We start from the raw sequence: 23,830 nt of genomic DNA, 5'->3' as shown, positions 1-23,830 counted from the left end.
AATATTAGCTGATCGCCCGTAACTGTCAGAGAGTGGCTCGGCAGCACCCTGTCACATACTGGTCATTTTTCATTGCACAGGATGTGTGATTTTCATGCTTCTGTGTTATTATCTCTTGAATATAGTTATTACAGAACATTGTTGATCAGCAATCTACACATTCCTTCATTGTCCTTTGATTTTTTTTTTTTAATTTTCTTTGCTATTTGAGGGCGTCAAGGAAACCAGAGAGCAACAATGGGTGTCCTAAAAATAAAAATGAACAATAAACAATAAATTTGAACCCCGCAGCACGAGGTACCAACCTTTCAAAGCATCTGAACTAAAATAGAAATGTGTTATTAGAGTATTTAAAGATTAAAAGACAGAGTCAGTGCCCTCAGGCGTTCAGTGCGCGCTGGGGTCCCTTCTAGACGAGGAGGGCACCGGGGAACAGGGCGGGACTGTGCAAAGCTGGTGGTGAACACATTGTGCGTGAGTGCGCGTGCCTGTGTGTTGTGCTGCCCTTCTGTCACTCGGCAATAAAGCCAGTGTACATTATCATATCTATCGGTTGGTGTTAAAGAGATTGCTGCTCTGTCAGAGACGAGGTGCGGCGTGAAGGCGCGACCATCGCAAATCCAATCAGCTCTCGGGGAAATGAAATGGGACGCGGGTTGCAGTTTGTTACAGAAAAGACACAACCAGGTGCAGTCGCAGGGGTAGGGGAAGGTGATCTAACATCTCCTGGCCTGTGAAGTCTGAAATATATTACGATTTGAACAGCTGACCTGCGTCTGTCTGAGCCGGCGCAGGCAAATCTCATTCCGTCTCTCTGCATAATCTGAAGGAGGATCACTGCCGGAGAGGACTAAACGCGGAAACAAATACTTTCATTTTTCTGATATTATTTCTGAGGTTTTACACTTTTTCTGCATAGAGAGAGGCAGAAAGTGTGAGGAAGTGTTAGATTAATGAGCAAAATCTTTCTAATATTCACCCAATTTAGACCCCATAGGGCAGCTTCAGTGCATCAGTAGGACCGAATCCAGGTATATGTAGGATGGGACCATTGCCAGCGCCTTTTTTTTTTCCTTTTTAATATAGGGCCACCCACATTTAGCAGAATAACACACAGTTGTTGTCCCATCCTTTTCAGAAAAACTAATCTGTAGAAATGATCTAGGGAGTCAACATTTGCAGTTAATTAGCAACAGCAATCTGCGAGAAATCTTGCACACCCTTGTTATAGTAAAATTTCTATCCAATTATCTAATCATTTCAATCTAATCATCTCATCATGGGAAGCTCTTTATAGTATTATGGGATGTAACTAGTGGTTTAAGCCACACGACTCTGTACAAAGGATGCAAAGTTTAACAGCTCTTACTTTGAAGAGTCACAGGAGAGATTTAAATTACAGCTTGGGGGTCATATAAACTCTTTTATTTATTCAAATCAGAAACAAGACTAAAATATACGAGCCAGCGCGGCCGGCGCACACAAACACGCGCTCTTTGTATCCTGAACAGAGGAGGAGGAAAGGATTAGCGTCCAGCCGTCCAGAAGATTACAATTACTAAAATTAAATGCCATCACGATAATTATTTGCAATTAACTGTGGCCTCACAGAGCCAGTGGTTACAATGTGCTTTTCCAGTACAATAAAGAGGGTAAACAAAGACACTGAAAGACAGCCACGCAGGCTGCTGGTAGCTGGTTTAATCCTGTGTGCGTCACTCAGTCCGTCGGTCAGTCAGCAGGGAGACGGAAATAAAAATTAAGACAGAGATGGAGATCAGGATGCAGCACGAGTATAAAAGAAAAAACCCAGTGCATTTATCATCATCGTGCCTTATAAACCAGAAATGCTCCATGTGCACATTCAACAGTCTGTTTTCTCAACCTTAGGTAGCAGAGAGCGGCCGGAGTCTATCCCAGGGCACGAGGCGAGTTACACCCTGAACAGGTTCCCTGTCCGTCACAGAACCTGCCTTTGGAAATGGTGTAATAATACAGTAACTGTGACTGAAGAAAGTCCTGCAAAACAAACCTGACCCACGAGAAAAATTAAGCTGTCAAACTTGAGACCCAAAGACAAAGAGCCCGCTCACACAGAACAACAGTCACAGAGGCAGTGACTGAGGCTTAGTGATCAAGCTTAATGATGCCCAGAATAATTACGCAGTAACAGCAAAGACATTTGGGCCTCCTCTCCTTGCAGGGGGGATAACTGTGCATGACATGGCTAATAGGAAACATTTTGTCTGTCTAGGAATCCCAAAATAGTATTCTTTCAACTTTCGCTGATTTCACAAACATTTGCAGTTGGTCGACAGAGTAGTATCTGAAAGTCAGACCCCACCACACAGGCCTGGAAACCAGTTGGCAAGAAGGTATATTCACCTATCAGTTGGCGAAGTTGCTGGCAGCCACTGTGTCAAACCAACGCACTGAAATCGACCTCTTTGTGACTAATAGCACCTAGTGAGTGCCAGCAACCACTCGCCAATCAATCGGGGAATACACAGGGTTGGTTGCCAAGAAGTCTCTAGGCCTGTGTGACGGGAACTAATTCTTCTGGACTGAACCAATTTAAGTTCAGTAAGCAACCTTTTGATAACTTTAGTAAAGTAAGACACCAAATCACCAAATTTCTTTTATAGTGTATTTGCACCATGAAATAACTGACAGAATAAGGAAACCTTTGATTTCAGTTCATCCAACTCTCACACACTGTGCAAAATTAAATTTGGCTCACTGCAGCAGTAAACTGTATCCTTTTCAGATTTTTCAGGTTTCCACTGATTTGACTGTATTAAGTGTGAGTTATAGTAAAGTGCTACCTCCTAGTGTTGCATATGCATTGGTTGGCCATCACCACTGAAACTAAGACAATGTTATTAAACTTGGAGCTCATAACTTTTGACTAAAAAGTATGAAGGAGAGACTTCAAACTTTAAGTCTACACAGACTTCTTAAACTGAGAAAGGCTGCAGATGCCTGTGACACAAAGCTAGCTAGCATGTTAGCAAGCAAGCTAGGCGCATCTTGTTTAATCGTCCTTGTTCTGTGCTTACACTTCATGTTACCGCCAAACAACTATCACAGCTGTTGAGGTCTCTGTCACTGTAGAGGATTTCACTGCTGGTGACGCTAGCATTAATAATGGATTATGTTTACATGTATTTACCACCACTATTCAGCCAAGAATCAAAAAATCCCCTGTTTGTGTCTCTTCCTTGTTACTGGAAGGAGACACAGATCCGTGGGGGTTGAAACAGGAAATTCTGACAAATCAAAATGTGCTGAGCAACCCACTGTGGTGACCCCTTATGAGTAAGGGAGCAGTCTAAAAGTAGCTTATATTTACATGTAGTGTATCTCCCCCTTGGAATATAAACCATGAGGACAACAAAATTACAGTTTAATCACCATCACTTAAAAACAAAAGAAAAAAAAGCAATCAAGAGTGAGAATAAATGATTATTTAGGCAAAAATAACGGGGACTAAACAGGATGAGATACAGAACGATGTCAAAGAACAGTCCAGACATTTGGGAGCATCGGATGGCTACTCTCACTTTGTTTGTTCTGCCCCCACAAACAAGAATTTCAGCTAGAGGCTATCACAGAGAAGATCCCTCTACAGTTCATACTGTTGTTGTGGCTGTGTGTGTGCGCATTGGGATGAAGGAGAATTCAGTGGCCATCCAGTGAAAACTGGTTAAAGCAATCGATTTTGGGATAAGGAGGAGACAACTAGCGGCGGCCAATAGAGAGCGAGCTAATGACACAATCAACACCTGCAGCCCTCACTGAGCCTTTTCTTTATCCGTCCACCCATAACAACAGACGTGGATGAGTGACCCCCGCTACCAGCCTCCCTCCCCTTCCCCCTTCTTAGAGCCACGCTCTTATTCTGAAGCCCCCCCACCTACCCACCAACGGTGCCCTACAGGAAACAGCCACAGAGGCAAAGACAGAGGGAAGAAAGCCCCAATGAGACACTAAAAGGGGGGGAGGGGGCCGGGGTGGCTGTGGGGTCGGGGTCTTAGATTTGGCTTTTTAACACAAAAGAGGCTGGAATGTAAAGAGTTAATCCATTCGGGGGTCTCTCTTCCGCAAACAAAGGGACAGGCCTCCAGACAAAGGTTGAGGGAGGGGTAGGGGGAGAAGGGTGAGGGATGAGGGAGGCTGGTGGCTTTCCTACCATCTGGAGCTTTTGTTTTGGGGGAGGCTGGAGGTTGGAGGGGGGAGAGGGGGTGCCGGCTGGTTTAGGGGTGGACAGGGGGCTCCGCCCTCTTTCTCCTCCCACAGCCAACCCCCAGACCCCACTCCCACTGAGTATCCGTGTCCACGTGCTGCGTGGCCCAGACAGACGCCCCTTAGCTAGGTCACACTACACTTTAGCTTGCCCTGCCCTGCATGGCTAATCAGCAGCCTACTCTCCAACTGCTCTCTGACACACACACACACATAGTATCATATCCTGAACTACTGAAATATATCAGTACAGTGAAAATACACTAGAAGTGCTCAGTTTCCCTTTCCATTTGCCTCATACACACAGGCACGCGTGCGTGCACACACACGGCTCCCTGAGCGCTCTTATTGGTTCAGGCAAGAGCAAACTTGGGCTGCACTGTATGTTTGTGTATGTCATTCTGTCAGTATTACTGGTAGTGATCCAATTGAGAGCTGTCAGGTTGAGAGAAGCCAGGTTCTTTAAGGGCCATTATGAACCGTGTCAACAGGCTACACAATCACAACACACACTGGGGCCTGGAGGATGAATGAACGAAGCTGCATGTCCGGGTTTATTACACAGGGCCAGCCGGGGGCTTTGGGGATGAGCAGGATAGCATGAATGACAAACAAAGCGGGCCCTGTCAAACCTCTTATCCCTTCTCTTTGCCTCTCCTGCTGCCTTGCTGAGGATTCAGCCTCTCAACCTCCTTGATGCTCTGCCTGCTTGATTCTTTGTCTGCGTCCGTTCCAGCTACCCAGCTTCTTCTGTCCTGCCTGTTTTCTCTCCCTCTTCGCATTAGAGTTGGATTTTCTATTAGCTGGCTGACAAGCGGAAAGGGGAAATCCTACTTTTGGGTGTTCTTATTCCTTTTAATTCAGACATGGAGAAAAACATGGTACGTGCCAGGCTGTAATTCCACTGACCCTGTTCTTCCAGCCAGATAAAAAAACACTGTCTTCTATTTACCCAGCATTAAGAGATGTGACAGATTTGTTTAAAGGAGCTGAAAGAAAAGAGGCACGGCCCACGTCAGAGCCTTGTTCCATTAAATGAAGCATCAGGCCAAACAAGCTTGATGACAGAGCAGAGGTTTTCCAACCAGGAGGCTCGCTTCCCCAGAGGGGAGCAGGACAGCTGGGACGGACATGCAGAAGGAGGTGAAGGGTCATTGTGAGTCAAGTGCATGCCAGGGTTCTTTAAAAAAGAGGGTTGTTTATTTTAGTTCAACCCGCTGATATTGCCACGCAGCAGGCGAGGTCGCGGCATGCTGTGACAAAAACCGCACTCCTTATCTTATAGTCATACCTGAGTCATCCTAAAAACACCAAAAGAATAAACACATTTCAAGGATCTTTTTACCAATTCACTGCAGCCATAACGTTTCTGTACAATACCCAACAGAGGTGCAGGTGAGATAGGAAGTCAGTCAGAACTATACTTCAAAATTCATCCTGCTACCTCTATCAGCAGTCACGTCATCAGTAACCACTAGTAACGCGGTTCCATTAGCAGCCATACATGCCCAAGACATGACTGCCTCCACTGTGTTTGACAGGTAATGAGCTCTTCCTTTCCTTTTCCAAATGTTTCTCTTCCCATCAGGCTGGTAAAAGTTAACCTGGGTTTCATCTGTCCAAACAATCTTTTTCCACAAGTAGGCACACTCTTAGATGTTTTCTGGCCAAGTCAAGTCTTATCTTGGCTATAACCAGCGGTTTGCACTTTGATTGATCCCAGATGTTGACAGTGGTACTCCTGCCTCCTAAAAACGCTCTCTCCACATGTCCTTAACCAAGTAAAGAACACTAACATCATTTGGTTGTCTTCTGTGGTCTTTCAGGCCTTTGGTACTGCTGAGCTGGCCAATAAAAAGTAACTCTTGATTTGGCCAGTGCTGAAGTTTTTGCTGTCCCTCTTATAGGTGTGTTTTTGGCTCAGTGATAGCTTACTTCACGTGTATGAACACTTCTTTGGACCTCACAGTGGAAGTTCCAGAGAACTGATATCAAGTTCAAGCTTAACACTTGGAATCAGCAGCAGATCGCTTATCTGCTCAATTTGTCATGAAAAAAAAAAAACAGAAGAGGGAACAGGACTCACCTGGCTATGAGACTGCTCGTCAGTCTACGGTCTGATTACGTATGAGCCTCTGAAAAATGGAGGCCATTGTACAAAAACGGGTTAGGGTTAAAACTACTTGGATTAAAGCTGAACGTCTGCACTTCATGCACATCGTGATTATTTGATTTAGGATCTACCGCGGAAGATCACAGATGCAAAATTATAAAAATTATGTCTACGTTTCTAAAACCCCTGACTGGTGGTGGTCAGAGGGCCCGGTGGCGCCAGTGTCCGGCAGCCTCGCCTCTGTCAGTGCGCCCCAGAGCAGCTGTGGCTACAATGTAGCTTGCCATCGCCAGTGTGTGAATGTGTGTGTGAATGGGTGGATGACTGAATGTAGTCTGAAGCGCTTTGGGGTCCTAAGGGACTAGAAAAGCGCTATACAAATGCAGGCCATTTACCATTGGACAGAGGGTGCCTACGTTCTCGCTGAACATTTTGAAAACCAAACATCTGGTACTCACAGCCACTGAGCTGTCTTTCCAACTTCCAACTGTCTTTGTTAATTTCATTTTTTACCCAATTTTTCGCCCTTCGCATGTGTACAGCCCATTACAACACTATCAACATCTCCTCGGGCAGACTGTCTGAAAATATGTGCTGTTACCCTCATTTTGGAGGATAACAGATACACACTGCATCTCCCTACAGCTAGCTTTTTACTCAGTTTGGAGTTACTATAAACACTGTCACAGGACAGAGGATCTGTCTCTGAGTTTGACTCTAATTGAGCAGTGCACACACTTCAATGAGAGGTATAAAAAAGCAGTTTAAATAACAGACCAGGGGACGTTAACTCACTTGTCAGTCAGAGGGATGCCGGGAGTGCAGCATTTAAACATGTGTGAGATGATGCACTTAGCATTCCCTGCAATTACCGTCCTTCTCCACCTCTGCACTTCCTTTCATTCCATTAAGGGTACCTTTACAGTATACATGTGAATTGCTGGAAAAAACAAAAGCATATGTAGCCAAGAAAAATAGAAAAGTACAGATCAGTGTATACATACCACCACCATGAGTGTAAAAATCCAGGAGGTTCTCCAAGCGTGATGTTCTTCTCCCATCGGATCTGTTAGAAAGAAGCAGGACGGAGAAAGAGGGTTGAAGGAGACAGAGGAGGAAAATGAAAAATTGGACACTGCAGCATATTTAATGCATAATGTAATCATTTTGCTCAGCTGTCCTCCCAACTTTAGACTGACAGAGCGACAGTCGCATAGGAAAGTAGGCCGATCAGAAGCACGGCGCTCTGCAGAGCAGCGCGGTGCCGAGTTTGTGGATAAGAAACTGCGACTGTCTTGAAGCGGCGGTCCTCTCTGCTGCCCTCACAAACCAGCAGAGCTCCTGTCTGTATCTGGACACCGAGATAAGATCCGGTGACAGATAGCAGACCAACTGCCTGCTTCACACACTCCTGCTAACACGACTCTACACACACAGACTCGTATATACAACCCGAGAGATCCTTCACCACAGTCAATGAGGACAGCATGACAGCTGGAAGATCTCCATTTCTTTCCTATATGTGCTCTGTCTTGTGCGCCGTATATATATATATATATATATATATATATATATATAAAAATAAAAGTCTTCAGGTTTTCCATTCTCCACATTTCCCCAGTGCCACCTATAATGATGTGATGTGCCGTATGTTGGTGTGGGCCTGTTGATTTAATGCTGCTAAAGAGCTGAGTGCTGCACTGTGCAGGAGAGCATAGAATGGCAAAGTCCTCTTGGGGACAGAAGTGTATTGTGTGTATACTATAAACCTGAGTGACTCTGTTTTTGTGTGTGCGTGTGTGTGTGTATGTGTGTGTGTGTGTGTTTCTCGCTGAAGGAGGAACAGAGGCTAATTGAGGCAGGAGAGTCCAGGTGATAGTGCTCTCATTAGATGAGCAGGTGTGCGTGCGCCTTCAGTCTACCTGCGACGATAGAAGTCCCTTATCTACTGAAACATGCATGTGTGTTTTTCTGTGCATGAGGCTGGGAGATGCGGAGGCCAATAGATCACACATTTTTATCTCTGAAGGAACAATAAAATATAAAACTGCACAACATACGAGAAGCATTAAAGACAAGCTACAAATGCAGAGCACAGGACCAAATACAGGCATGCTGTGTATCTTTGACAGTGCACTCTACAGCATAATAGATTAGCTCGTTTTTATTTTCCTGTCATCGTAACATATTTGATTTTTCTTTTGTTTTATTTACTTCTGGCATTTGTTAAATTTCATTATTGGCACAGATATTTTCTTCGTTTGCTTGCTGCTGAAATTTTCTCAACGTTACCCGGCAGAGAATGCAAATGTCAATTGTGTTGGCTATTCACAGTCTTTCACCGAGCCAGCTCGCTCGCACAAATTCTGCGTGACGTTCGTCTGAGAGCGGATTGACCACAGAATTCGCGGCAAGTGAGAGAAAGTCACGTGTCCCTCTCCTGACTGATAATAGTTTGAGCTCTAAGAACAGACTCGCCGTTAGAGCTAGTCTACTAATAGAACGGAGGCTAAAGGTGGCTAGATTTTTATTAAGGCAGGAGAAAGTGGAAAGCCAAGCTGCTGCATTTGCTCACATACATCATTATTACTGTTACTGTCATTACGTGTCCGATTTAAGTGGAAACCTCAGAGGCTGAAAGAAGGAGTGCCTAAAACCGACCCCAAAAGCGAGCGAGTCTCCACAAACTCCTATATTAATGTAGCCAGCTTCCCATCATCAGGGTTCACAGGTTTGTCTCTGTGAATAGTTTCACCTGCATGGTGTGACTTTAGTTTTTAAACAACTCAGACATTTTAGACACTGTTAAGGCTCAAAGTTAGGAAGGTAGACAGCAGCAGCTGTGGCTGCCTACTAGGCCTCGGCTTTGCTAATTTGAGTCACTGAACTGGACCTCACCACCGGCGTCAAGTTTAATGGAATTAAAAGACTGGAATTATCATTCAGGACGTTTGCGCTTTACTTTTAAAACTTACAACTGCTCTTCTCTCTCATTAGTCAGAGTTCTTCAGCTCATTAAACTGTTCTTGAATATTTCCTAAAGAGCACAAATACATACATGATAAACCACTCTCACAGCCCTGTTCCTACAGTAAGATTAAGAATGAGCTATGGTGAATTTTCACTATTCATGATCTCTCAGAGTGTGTGTGTGAGGGGTGCGAACACCTCTTTTATAGATACCACACTGTGCAACACACACATACATACACGCACTGAAAGATTTTAGCATTTAAAAGTGTGGCTATGCTTCACTAGACTTGTGTTGATAATGATGATGCAAACATTGTGCGCATGCCATGGATCTCTCCGTCACTTCTGTGGGTAAAGGAAGCTGGATGGAAACGTCTGACTAAATGACAGGATGTCATCACTCTAACAGACTGGTGTTACGCAGGTCATGTGACTGACTCTCAGCATATATAGAGACTAAATAAACCTGAAGATGGGCTTGAAATACTCAAAATCTTTAAGCAGTACACCGATGCAGGCGCTACATTTAAGACAACTGGCATCAAACTGACTTGGCAGTCTTAGCGTGCGTGCCTCGTGGATATGTGGACTCTTCTGCGTGTCTGCCGTTTTAATCCCTGTCTGGGTAGATGTTTTAATTCCTGTTTGAGGCCGTTTAAACGTGTGTGCGGATCCGTGTTTGTGTGCCTCGGGTTGCACGCGACCCAGAACTTCACCCCTTTCCAGCAGCTCACCAATAACACTCGATCTCTGGGAGAGGATTCACCCACAAGGGCTCTGAAATCAGCGAGGCTCGCTGCAGCTCAGCTACTTAATCTCTCTGTGCCGCTCCACCATCTCTACTTCATATTTCAGACTCCTGGTTGTTGGCAGCCGGGCCGACCTCCAGCAGCCCCGTCCACCCTGCTGCCTGCCTGCCTGCCTGCCTGCACGCTGGTGGAAGTAAAGGCAAAAAAGACCGATTATATCTGACCGATGCATCCGTGTTCCAGGAAAGGCGATGTGAGGCGGGTACGTGTGTGTTTTTTCATTGAAAAGCTCATCATTTTCAGCAGAGCTGGGAGTGATAAAACTTTTTTATTGATTTAAATTAGGGATTTTGATATTTTATATTGACTGTGACGGTTCTTTTACAGCTTATTTTTTCACTCCACCCAAGTCAGACATTTGTCCTCCAAAAAACTGATGTTTGCTATTTTGAAAACTGATTTTGCTGTTTGTTTATTTTTGTATTCACTGTTCAGTATTATAAATACGCTAAACATGCTATGTTTAGCGTAAAGTACCTAAACAAAGCTAATATTAGCAAAAAAAGCAATGGCACAAGAGGTTTTCAGTGCAGCATCGTGCATCTCTCTGCGATCACTTTCAACAACAAGTTGCCAACCAGTTGGAAATACACATTTTTCCCTAGCAACTGGTGGTTTCCAAGTTGGCTTTTGTGAGTTTTTGAGACCTCTATATCATCAGTGTGATTTTCTTTCCCCAATAAAACATAAATAAATTGCACAAAAATGCCTGTTGTGGCAAATGTGATGCAACTTAATCAATTTTTACAAATTTGTCAAAGATTCAGCAAACACTCAATTTAAAAAATAACTGAAATATCTGGTAATTATTTGATGGTTCGGGCTTTGCAGGGCTAAGTTGTTCCTCTAACATCCATGTGTTTATATGTAGTGACTATATACCTAAATTATTTTATGAAATCAGTGAAAAATAATCCTCTATAAGCTTCGATATGAAAACTTTTTTCTCTAAATGTGACCGGCAGTCGGTCATATTTGATTTTCTAAGAACTAGAGTTGACAGCATATACAAACAAAATAAAAACAACCTTTATAACTCTATAACACTTTTATAACAAAAGAAACTGGAAACAGGTACAAATAATTATCTGATTTGGTCAGGTGCTTAAATCCTTTTCTAGTGCGTACAACAACATGTTAGCAGGGCTGCTAGTGTGCACGTGGCTTTTCTCCTGCACCGCTCTGCGCTTGTTGCCCATTTGCAAAACAGACCAGCTCGCATTCGGTTGGCTGTCACCAGTCAGCTGGAAATCGGCTGATTCCGGATGCTTAAGCCTCCTCGGAGACCATAAACCTCTGTTAGTGGATGTCTTCATTGAATTTCTCTTTTGGGCTGGGACTAATGTGCAGGAAGCCTGCTCTGAGGGTCAGTATCAGATATGCAGCACACATGTGCACTAGCATCTCTACTCGACTCCACCCTGACTTCATCTGATTAAACGACACATAAATCACGTCGGTATTAAAGTTGGATGATACAGGCCCGCCTTTGTTTGCCATTAAAGCCCTCTCTGCGTTGTGGACTGTATTAAGCGGAGATGAATAAAGCCAATGAGCAGCAGAGGTGTTCTCCTGAAGGAGGCCTGGACATGGGACCATTAGCAGGAAGGATGTACATTAAGGAAGAGGATGCAACACATTAGAGACCCTACCTCCTCGACAGTTCAAGGGCATAATATAAGGCTAATAAGTCTAGCAGACCTGAAACAAATGGTTAAGTTTGCAATTGTTTCCAATACTAAAGGTACGATCGGTTTAACTTGTTAAATGTCAGAACAGGACAGGAGCAACAGCACCAGCTTACAACATGTCAAACTGCTCCAATTTAACAGCTGATTAAACTGAAACTGATAATGAAGGGATGCTAATCACATTAGGAAGCCCAACTGACAGCATGTTTACATTGTCCCACATTAACAAACACTACAAAGTACTGCTGTTATTCAGCAACTATAAAACAGACACACACACACACACAGGACTAGGCTCAGTAACATGTTCATGTTTTTACACTTTCTTAAAGTCGGGACCTCAGCTGCCTGCTCGAACACATAACAGCTCATAATGTGAATTCCATTCCTAGTCATACAATAGAGGGGGAATCACACTCATCCTCGGTGAACAGGAAGTCAAACTAAAAGAGCTTCTTACCTCTGACAGGAAGGTCTGTGCTGATTTCTGCGCACCAACATGCAGCAAATACTCGTACACATATAAAGCTAACCTGAAAAACAAGAGCAGAGACGAGAGGAGGAGTGAGCGCTGAGGATCACAGTGAGCGTTCATTCAGGAGGATTTCAAAAGTGAAGGAAAAGTCAAACGTTTGTACACAACTGGCGGAAAAATCATCGCCGTGTCATCTGAGATGGCGCTCGGATAAACATGATTTTACAGTACAGATATCATATACACAGCGACGGGGTGATGAATGTGTGATGCGCGTGTTTCAGGATGACTGCCGCTGAGGCACAGAGAAAAACGTGGATGAAGAATATCCTCAGACAGGACTCCCAGACGCAAACACACCCTTGTGGATTCTACGTGTTAGAAATGATAACACAAATCACTCTTTAAGAGACAAAAATGATCCATTAGTATAAACAGCAATTAGTTTAAGACGGAAGCACAGCTGATAATTATTAGCAGCTTTTCAATCACCTGTGAGACAAATGTTAAATCAAATATTGCTGTCTAAGCTCGGTCCATTAAAAGAAAATCTTTTAGGATCATCCAGCTAAAAGAGCAGAAACACAGCTGCTCGAAATACTGAGGAGGCTCTGCAAACAAGCCTTTAATATTACACTTCTGCTGATATCAGAAATATAGTGTATTCTTCTCACACTAAACAATAGACTTTATGTCCTCATATTTACACTTTGCAGCTCAGCCTGTATTCATCACCGAAGCTTTACTCGCATGTCCTTTAGAGGTTTCAGTGAGCAGGAGCCAATCACCGGGTAAAGAGGTGGGCTACACCTGCCAGTCAATCGTGTACGAAAAGACAGACAAGCTGTTCAAGCTCACACTCACACCTGCATGTGACATTTACCAATTAACACAGCCTGCATGTCTTTGTACTGATGGAGGCAACCAGAGCATCAGCACAGGGATAAAGACCCCAGTCAGCCGGCTGCTTCCAACCCAGAGCCTGCTATCTATGAGGCCTGATCACAAAGGATCAAGCTACTGAGTTAAACTATTTATTCATGCACAGGAAAAAAAGAATAACGTTCGATTCTACTATTAATCTTTTTTTTTTAAGTGCTGGTTCATGACTTTAAACAAGTCGTGCACATTTTGACTGCACAGTTTCTCACCAGTCACCAATAAAAACACACATTTTTTAACTTTTGCTGTAGAAAATGAATTCGGCTCGTGTGATGTGTCGATCCGAGAACCAGTAAAAGTCCGGTTGCCTAGCAACAAGATGGTGGGACTTCATAAAGTCATCGCTTCCCGCCAAGAAACTGTACGACACATTCTTCTTCTCCTTCCTCTCTTGGCTGCTCCCTTTAGGGGTCACCACAGCGGATCATCGGCCTCCACATCCTCCCATCCCAGCATCCTCCTCTGTCACACTAATGCTCTGCATGTCCTCCTTCACTACATCCACCCTCAGCATCCACCTTTTCTCCTCCACACACGTCCAAAGCGCCTCCGCCTCACCTCTCTGACTTTGCCGTGTCTCGCCACCATCCTGGAAACCTTCAATTTTGGTCTTGCTGCTGTCCTTCTGTCACAAATCACCCCTGATACTCGTCTCCACCTGCTCCACCCTCCCCGCACTCTCCTCTTCACCTTCCTTGTGCTTTGGATAGTTAACCCCAGGTTCACTACCTCTGCTAGCATCCTCCCTGCTGCACACATGTACTCTGCCTTGTTTCTGCTACTTTTTATTCCTCTTCTCTCCAGAGCATACCTCCACCTCTCCAGGCTCTTCTCCACCTGTTCCCTACTCTCATTACAGACCACAACCCATTCCTGTATCTTCATGGTATGGCTCCTCAGCTTTATTCCACTGTAATTACTACAGATCTGCTCTTCGGTACCAGCACGGGTCTCCCTTCCTCGGCCATCTTCGCACTCTCACAGCTTGTCTGTACGACACATTATCCTACTACAAACCACCATGTCCTCTTTTTACGTCAGCTTGTGGAACATTAGATTAAAACCATGTGATTTTTATTTGAGTTTTAGAGGTACTGACAGGCAAATGTTGCATTCTGTGGACAGAGCCAGGTGATCTACCTCCCCCTGCTTCCTGTCTTTATACAGGATAGTTATTCGTAGTTACTTTAAACCCATTATGAACATTTCCAGCTCTTAGATTTCAGTCAAGTAAATTATCACGATTCATAGTTCAAAAAAAGATTTATCTGATACGGAGCGTCGACACAGCCACTCAGTTCATCCTCCGTGTGAAACAAGCCGGTTTTCCTGCTCACCCTTTAAGCCGACTCCTGATTGGCTTCCCGTGGTGCTGCTGTGCAAACAGCCACAGCTGTATGCCTGAGATGACCACATTAAAGATATCCACTTTCACTGACATCACACAGAGGCGAGAGTAAAAAAAGCTCACGGTAACCTGAGCTTTTAGCTCACAGGGATCACTTGCACAACCTTAAATGAAACTCTGTCTGTGATTAATATGAGAATGTGCTGTGGTAACAGAATTAAACTGACAGAAAGTAAAGAAAAGCGTCTTTGCCCCGCTTCGATGCACAGATTTGAAAGTGGTATTGATCTTCTCAACTAGTTACAGCAGAGAAGGAAACAAACATATTTCTCAGTGGCTGCAAAGGACTTATTACAAACATAAATGTACTTTATATCATAAATAGCATCAGTTTTTAGAGACTTTCTTTCTCTTCCCTTATTAATACTCATCCTACTGCCACTTGGCCAGACTCGCAAAACTCAGGTAAACAGTATTTACCAACATTATTATCACAAAGAACTCAAATACTGGCACCCACTCCCGGTTAGACAACAAATTCATCTGCATAAATCTGCACGGACGCACATGCTTCCCTCGGGTTCACCATTTCAGGACAAAACTGCACTACTAAATATTTTTACTACAATGAAGAAGCGCGGACAGACGCCACACCATGCAGTCATCTATATTCAGCTCTCCCCGCTTCTACAGCACTGTGCGGAGAGGTGCTGCGCTTTTGTGTACGGTGGGGGCGATAGATTTTATGCTGATCACATGCAACAAGCCCAGACCAGACAGAGAGTTATGATGTTTGGGTTGTTGCTGGGTGATACTGAATGAATCAATAATGAGCCAGAACAGAGTTGAACAATCTGACTCTTTATGTCTTTAAAGATGTCACTGCAGCGTCTTGAGAACTATCTGCTAAAGTGTTGCAGCTGGTCCAGACTAGTTTCAGCCAGACACACGATCCCATCACCTGCGGTATTTCTAACATCTGAAACCATCCTGTTTATGCCCATATCAGCGCCTAATGTAAACACACAGTTTAAGGAAAACATATATGTCGTGTGTGTGTGTGTGTGTGTGTGGCCGTGTTTACATATCTTTGTGGGGACCAAGAATCGGAAGTTTGCTATGCTTGTGGGGACCAACAGCCCTTATGGCGACCAAAATCCGAGTCCCCATGAGTTTGAAGGCATTTTTGAGACTCAAATGTGGTTTGAGTCTCAAAATTAGGGTTACAATTAGGTTATGATTAGGTTTAGGGTTAGACATTCATTTTTGATAGTCAGGGTCAAGGTAAGCGGCTATGTGAATTAGCATTATGTCAATTAGATGTCCCCACAAAGATATGAAAACACGGTGTGTGTTTGTTTGTAAAGGGGACAGCCATGAAAGACGGCTGGGCAGGGTTTCTGTACAGAGTCACATGTAGGAGCAAACTGTTTGTTGTTAATGTTTAATATTGATCTCAGATGCAGCGACTGTTCTGCTGAAGTGCAAGTGATCAGCTCGGTGTTCAGGAAAATGCCCATCGCCTGTAACTAAGAGTCATCTGCGAAAATGTGCAGCAAAATCATTTTTATTTTTTAACATTTCAGAGGATTGTTGGCTCTAACATGACCCAGATTGTGACTTTACCTTAAGCTGTGTTTCATTAGAACAGGATACGAAGGAAACGGCACTACTTTGGTACTTATTTTAGTTTCATCTTAAATTTTTGTGCTTTTTAGCAAAAAATGTAAACTTTCATCCAATAATAATAATATCTGGACGCTCCCTCTCTATCACACAGATGTATTGTAATATAAAGGGTAAAGCATGTTTGGGCAGTGGAGCTGAATCAGTGTGTTGGAGAAGGAGCTCCCCTGCCTGTTGTGTTTCGGAGGGTGGCGGGGTTATCTGTGATGGATCACAGTTTGTTCAGTGGGCTCCTCTCCACCACAGCTTCAACAGTGTCCAGTTTGCAGCCAATCACAGAGCACAACATGCCTTGCTGCAAACCTCCATCATTTTGCTGCCCACACTGAAGGATCTCAGCTTCCTCAGGAATCAGAGCCTGCTCGCCTTCTCTTCATATACAGCCTTCCGGTTCAGTTTATTGCACGGTAATAATCACAGCAATCAATTTTATAAACACAGAAAGCTTTGTAAGCTTCCTGTTTTTAGCCAAGAGTGACGACTGCAGCTTTGGCACATGGAGCTAATCGTGAAAATATGCAATAATGTGAAAACGAGCTGCTACAGAAACACTGATCACTTTAGTTGGAGCATCAAACACCAAAATGACTCCTTTGACACAGGCGTCAATAACGTATGTAAAGCTCGAAAGAGTTATGTTGTTAATTATTTGAGCATTTAAACCAGCAGAGGCCGACGCGCTCTTCCAGTCAAAGTCTCAGTCGTGTGGGAAAGGACTCACCTGGAAGCAGCCAACCAAAGCCAACTCAGGTCGCCCGTCCTTTTTCTCACATCTGCATTTTGGCAGCTGCACATTTAGAGGATGCCATTTGAATTCAATTCAATTTAATTTGATTTATACAGAGCCAAATCACAACAGCAGTCGCCTCAAGGTGCTTTATATTGTAAGGTAGACCCTACAATAATACATACAGAGAAAAACCCAACAATTATATGATCCCCTATGAGCAAGCACTTTGGCGGCAGTGGGAAGGAAAAACTCCCTTTTAACAGGAAGAAACCTCCGGCAGAACCAGGCTCAGGGAGGGGGGGCCATCTACCGTGACTGGTTGGGGTGAGAGAAGGTATGCTAAATAATGAATCGCAATGAAACTGTACTTGCAGTTTAGCAAGGTTCCACAAGCGACCCTATCTCCTAAAAATGACGTTCACGCGACATTAAACTGCATTCTCAGTGATGTTTCTGTGGGACAGCTAATACTGCTCCCACCTAAAAGTTTAAAAGTGCATAAACAACAGGACTTTCATACAGAAGAAAAGGGTTCGACTCCTGTATCCTTCCGATGTTCTGGCACGTTTGTATTTTCTGTCTTTAAACTTGAAATTGTGCCTTCATTGCTCTTTAGTTTTATTTTCGCTCACTGTTTGTTTAGAGTTGGGACACAGCAAAAGATCATAGGTCAAAATAGACCCTTTCACAACCTCCTAAGAAGCTGCTCCATTTTACGACAGCAGCAGAGCAAGAAAACAAAAATAGGTCTTCCTCAAAACAAGAAGACGGGACTGCCACATGTTGTAACGTTCAAAATCAACCCTGCCTTTGCAGTGCGAACACCCAGCAGCAGGCGCCAGGTCCTATATGCTGCACCTACGCTGTACAGGATCGAACAGATTCCCATGAGCACTGCGCCGATGAAATTTTCATGGCAGAGTCTGGTGTGATCTGAGGGGCTCCGTGCCCCAGCGATGGGCACCTGCCCTGGCTGCAATGCATTATTTAAAAACACTCATTCAATCCAGGCTTCAGGGGACACCTTTTGTTACCCTGTCAGAACCAGTTAGTGTAACCCGGCTGAGGAGGAGACATTTTTGCAAGCCGGTGGAGCAGAGCTTGAGGAAGAACAGGTAGATAAAGTAGGTGTGAGGGGGTTAGCTGTGGCAGAGGGAAACTGAAGGTCAGGGCCTCGGCTTTTTGCTCTACGGACAGCACCGGTGAGAACGCTTCCCCGTGACCCCTGCTCCGGTTACACGTGTCAGTCAGGAATAAAAGGTGAGATGCTTACGAGACAAAGCACGAGCACAAACAGCCCTCTCTGCAGCTTATGCGCCCTCTGAAGAGGTTCACAAAGGAAATTTAACAGAAAAAACAAATTGCTGATGCAAATTAGTCGATGAGACATGGGAGATCAGTCTGAGTGGGAGGAAGAACATCTGACCTGTGCTTTGACTGCCGACTAAATATCGAGGCCCGTCACATAAAGTGTGTCAGGCTGTATTAAAAGAGCCACAAAGCCAACTGGCAGAGCATCTGTCTCGTCCTCATCTTCTTTATCTTAAGACGCAAAATGATTCATAACAATTTTTAAACCATAAGCAGCTCCAAAGGAGAAGAATGAAAACCCTCTACAACATCGTTTCTGATCTTCCCTCCTTTCTCCTCGCCAACGTCACGCAAGCAAACTAAGACTTCGCTCCATGTCCACACATCAAGGAGATCTCTCCCACTGTCACGTCCCCAGGAAACACACACCTGACATTTAGCCCCAGGCTGTCCCAGCTCGCCTCAGGAGACAAGGGCATCTCGGCTGAGTTTAGCGAGCTAAAACACAGACAGTTAGCAAATTAACTCTCATGTCTTTGTTTCAATAATTCAGCAGCGAGAGCAGCGGCAGGCCGAGTAAGGAAGCGATGGAGGATGCGGCAGGGCCTCTAACTGCATCTGCTTTCACATACATGCCTTTTAGAAACAATAAATACTGATTTTAAAGCGCGACGGGATAAAAGCACGATATCTTCTTTCCTAAATATGAAAACTTTTACACCCAGCATATAAACACAGTACGGCTGTGCCCGGTGTGGATGCAGTGATGTATCACTTAAAGGTGAATGAGAGGGTGGATGCCCGTTTGAGACATCCGTGATAGAGTGAAGCTGTTTCACTAAAGCTTATTCCCGCTGCGCAGCGGCTGTGTATATTTTTTGGGCTCAGTTATGGCATTTCCTTTGTCAAAACAAATCAGCGTCACCGAGCATGTAAACAGCAGTGGCTTTAGCCATGGGTTAATCCACACATTGTTAGACAAACACAAGCACAGCTCCCTCTCGGCTCTGTGATGTTACCTGCTGACAGAATCACGTGGAACTTTTCTCAGAGTTTAACAGCAAAACTGGATTTTTAACCCACAAAAGCCGTTTTTAGGTGAAAGAGGCAGACGAGAGTGATTGACTACCATCCTCAGCAGGTAATGAGGACGATAACATGATGCAACTTCAAAAAGGAGCTTTTGTTTTGTAACCGACGTATGTTTAGGAACACACAGAGCCCCGTTTGCACGTTTGAGGCTTTTTCCCGTGTGCTAATAAAAGGCGTGCACTTCTCATCTGTGTGCTCTGTTGCCAAACTGATTAACAACTTCAGGCACGTAGCTTCAATATTTATACTCTCTTCTTTATTTCAAGTGAGAAAACTAGCAAATTTGTGCGGATGCACCAGAAGCAGCTGACGAAAGGCGGCATTAATTGACTGTTGACATATCTGAATGAAAGCACAGTCAGCCAAAGGGTGCTGAGGGTAAATCGAGGGCTTCTTTACTTTTAGAGCAGTGTTACTGCTTGTGTTAGCGCGCAGCTCTTTATGCTTCCTTCAAAAGACTAAAATGCAGATGGCAGAGCCATCTGTGTAGAATCAAAACCATGCATTCAGACCTGAAGATCCCCATTAAAGTGCATGTAAATACATGGGAGGAGTCGGGGGAGGAGCAGAGGATGTAAAGAAACCCATGTTCAAAACAAACTGATTAACTTTACTCTTGAAGCTCTTTCCCCGCATAAATCCAACAGCACTCGAAACCACACGGACAAACCGAGGATTAGAAAACAAACGCGAGGAGCAAGTTCTTTTAGAAACCAAACACGAGTTTACAAAAGAAGAAAATCAATAAAAATAAGGTGTGGCGTCGATCTGTGAAACATTTTTGTGAATGGCGCCTTTAATTAATGTGCTGGCTCCATCAGCGCACAATTCAAAGAGGTTCCAGTTACATAGGAGACATTAATACGGAAGCTTCTGTGTCACTCCCGTCCAAATTAAATTAAATAAAACACTGAAAAGTGCAGAGAGTAATTAATTTCTCTGGCTGTGAGGGCACCGGTTCCTCCTCCACCTTTATTAGTATTAGTAGCTTGTTTTCGCTTTACAAGACGCCTCATCACAACAACGTTTCTCAAGGATCTGCAAAGAAAACACTCTCCCCCCCTCACCCCCTGCATTTCCTGCTACCTGTGATCTCAAGACAGCTGTATGGTGAGGCCTTGGTCGTGTAGCGGAATCCACAAAAGTGAGAAACGCTCGTGTGACCGTTTCATGTGGCATTTCTGAGCAAACGGGCTGGATTCGAGCCTTGGCTTCAAGGCTGTGACGGAAATAAAAAGCACACTGTACATATGTCACAACACAATTAACAGCAAAACTGAGAGTGCATGCTGGAACATTTTGTGTAGTGACCCTGAGAGCTACTGTACATACCTGCAGCGTTCAGTACTGTAAATACAGAGCAGCTTTATTAAACACTTCATCAAGAACAAAACCTCACAAGTCCTTCGGTAAATGAAGCACTGCTTTCTAAGTTAGGCTGCCACCTCGGTATTGAAGCGTGCTCCCAGTTACAGGCCCTTTTTAGGCTCCGTAAACAGAGCGGTGTAAAAAATTAGTGTACATATCGTGATTGTTTTGGTTCCATTATTTCCAGTGTGAGGTTAATCCCTGAAAAGCTCCAGCAGCTGGCCATCACCACATTTCTGACACCCCACAGGAAGAAAACACGCTGTTGAAATTATGCACGTGCACATGCGTGAAACGTTTTAGGCACAAGACAGGGAAGCAGTTTAATAAAACACAATATAAACTTATCAGTAAATAGTCCCTCTATAACTTCTTCCCCTGGTGTAACTCACGTGGCCTGCCCACAGTCATGAATCGTCCAATTGCTTTCAGCTACACAAGGAAAACATGCCTTGAACTAATTACATTTTTCTCTGGCCTTAAATATGTGTATCTGATGTTCCTCTTCAAATTTGTGTGTCAAATCTAAGAGCCGTGCAGCTCCTTTAAAATCAAAAGGACACAAAAATAAAAGTGGGGAAACATTCACACTTTATTATGATTAGAGCTGTTGTACAAAACCAAGAGCGTAAAGTCATATTATTCCTTTATAGATTACCTAACTGAGCACATCACACCATAATCTTCTACGCAAGAGCTGGAGCTATGACGCCACACTGCACGCCTGCTTTAATAAGATACGAGCCCATCCGGGATGCCCTCTGTTTAATATCTGAATATGTAAAGAGTCGTATGAATATGTAAATATGAATATGAGGCAATTCAGTGATGCATTGAGGCAGCTGTTGCGAGCTCTACACTTACAAGGAAACATGTGTTGGCCCTGCAGGGCAGGTTAGGGTGACAAGACAGGTGAGCGGAGAGGGCAGGCGTCATCTGTGATGTGTGGACAACACCTGTAAGCCTGTGACACGCCGAAAGGACGCGAATATACACAGAGATGTAACGAAAAGGTGGGAATAAATGCAGAAAAACAAACTCAGAAACGCTGTTATTCACAAGCAGCCTTAACGCAGCAGCATTCATCATTTCCAGCTCTCCAAAGACTTGTATTTCTTATGAGTTCAATTATTAATCTCCTCCTACACTATCATTTGAAATACATGCTGCCTCTGCACTGATTTCACTCCCAATAACACACGGAGCATAATCCACAGTCCCCGAACAAGCAATGGGAACACAGAACTCAAATGATAGATGGCTTTCAGCGTATTGTAAATAAACTAATGAAGCTGAGCCACACAAACAGGTGTAAACGCAGCCTCGGCGTCTGCTGGCGGTTCATGTGCAATATTAAAGCATCATATGCTGGTTCAAAGGTCACCCTGCCTGCTGTTCATGAAAACCACATGGGACTGTTTTCATTTAGGATTCACTCCTCAGCACACACACACACACACACAGAACTGCTCAATTTTCCAATAAACTGATGGGAATTCAGAGTGAAATCAAAGGCTTGTGGCACAAGGCTTGCACAAAGTCGTATTCGAGGAAGCTTTCACTAAGCACATAAGCGAGCCACATCTCTAGGAGGCTTAATCAATTGAATATGACACGGCAATGCATCAAAAAATACAGGAGAGTCTCTAAAGAAATTTGGCTTCTATTACAGATGCATGAGGTGCAGCGGAACAGCACAGCCTCCCAGGACCTGACAGTGTTTTTAGATTACAATTGCATCCCAGCAGGGATCCCTACACTCCTCTAACCTCAGACTGTTTACTGCTTAAAAATAGCTAATGATGATAAAACACAGCTCTGATCTAAAGTGCTGTGATGCAAAGAGGGTCCAACTCTTTGAAAGACATGCTCCAGCTTAGCAGGGACATAAAGGAGAGAGGGCGGCAGCCTCCCATCCACGAGAGACAGGGGCATTTAAAAGTTACACTGGCTTTGTGTAGTGAGCTCAAATCCTGGAAGGATGCACAGGCAAGGAGGACGATGTGGACAAATACTAAGGCACAGCAGAAATAGGCAATAAACAAAATTCTAATCATTTGTCCAATATTATGTGTTCACACAATAACAGCGCAGACTTCAGCCTAACGTTCCTCGGCGTCCTGCAAGAAGCAGCAGTTCAACATTCAGGCTCTGCTTCCCGTGACTGCAAAACTTTGGCCCCGCTCACTGAACTTTCCCTGTGTGGACCCGGCTTCACGCCTCGGGACCCCGCAGAGCAGGCAGCCCATCCCGCCCCTTGCTCCTGCCCCCTCCAGAGGAGCAGGAGCAGGCTCCTCTCCACGCGCGTGGAAGTTCTGATGCCGAGAGACGGCAACAGTGTCGCTCCCCACGAGTGACAGAAGTGTGCGCACGGCAGCCGTGTTTCAGACACAAACACGCAAACTGGAGCCACGAGAAGAGGAAAAAGTTTATCGCGCACCTCCGAGGGGGTCACGGGGAGGAGGGAGGAAAGAGGAAAGCGGCTCCTGTGAAATTACCCTCGCTACTTTACAAAGTTGTGCCGCTCGCTCCTCCGCGCGCTCACACACACACACACGGCGGCTCGGTCACTTACTTTTCTCGCGCCTGGCTGTCGGAAGGGACGACGGCTCCTTTACCTTTGGCGTACATGCTGCTTCTGTTTTAAGACTTTTGCCCCACTCAACACCTGTCAAAGAAAGCAGCCAGCAAAACGCTCCATCTCCATAGCTACCCCTTTAGTGTTTTTACTCCCCCCTTCTCCTCCCCCTCCTCCTCCTCCTCCCTCCTCCTTCTCTCTCCTCTCCCTCCCTCTCTCTCTCTCTCTCTTTTTTTTTTTTTTACATCTCCAACATTGGCCACAAATCAGGCACAGTTTCTACTGGGGGGGACTTGAAACCGTCCTCCGTTGGATTTTTTTCCCCTCCTCAGCCGCTGTTCCGCAGGCCTGCCCTTCCTCCCTCTGTTAAGCAAACGGTGGGGGCTCCTTAAAGGGAAACACACACTTCTTGTTTGCGGACCGCAGGAGGAGAGAGGAGGGGGAGATGGGAAATGCACGCTGGCGAGGA

At 44.6% G+C, this 23,830-nt stretch overlaps 1 protein-coding gene across 2 annotated transcripts in view; it reads right to left on the bottom strand.

Moving 5' to 3' along the window:
• ssbp4 (single stranded DNA binding protein 4) overlaps positions 1 to 23,546 on the bottom strand; it is an 86,332-nt gene extending 62,786 nt beyond the window's left edge. The window contains exons 1-3 of one of the 2 annotated variants that reach the window (XM_085152275.1): positions 23,359 to 23,546; positions 12,292 to 12,364; positions 7,363 to 7,424 (exon numbers count right to left, since the gene is read on the bottom strand). In XM_085152275.1, the coding sequence (XP_085008401.1) occupies positions 7,363 to 7,424; positions 12,292 to 12,364; positions 23,359 to 23,414 (191 nt within the window). In that variant the 5' untranslated portion in view covers positions 23,415 to 23,546. The remainder of the gene's footprint in view (positions 1 to 7,362; positions 7,425 to 12,291; positions 12,365 to 23,358) is intronic. The other variant, XM_085152276.1, reaches the window with a different exon arrangement.
• Between the last annotated feature and the right edge of the window lie 284 nt (positions 23,547 to 23,830).

The sequence above is a fragment of the Neolamprologus multifasciatus genome, chromosome 23 (assembly GCF_963576455.1).
Source record: "Neolamprologus multifasciatus chromosome 23, fNeoMul1.2, whole genome shotgun sequence".
Lineage (NCBI taxonomy): Eukaryota > Metazoa > Chordata > Actinopteri > Cichliformes > Cichlidae > Neolamprologus > Neolamprologus multifasciatus.
Note: the sequence above shows the minus strand (reverse complement) of the source record. Positions and strands in the feature narration are given on the sequence as shown.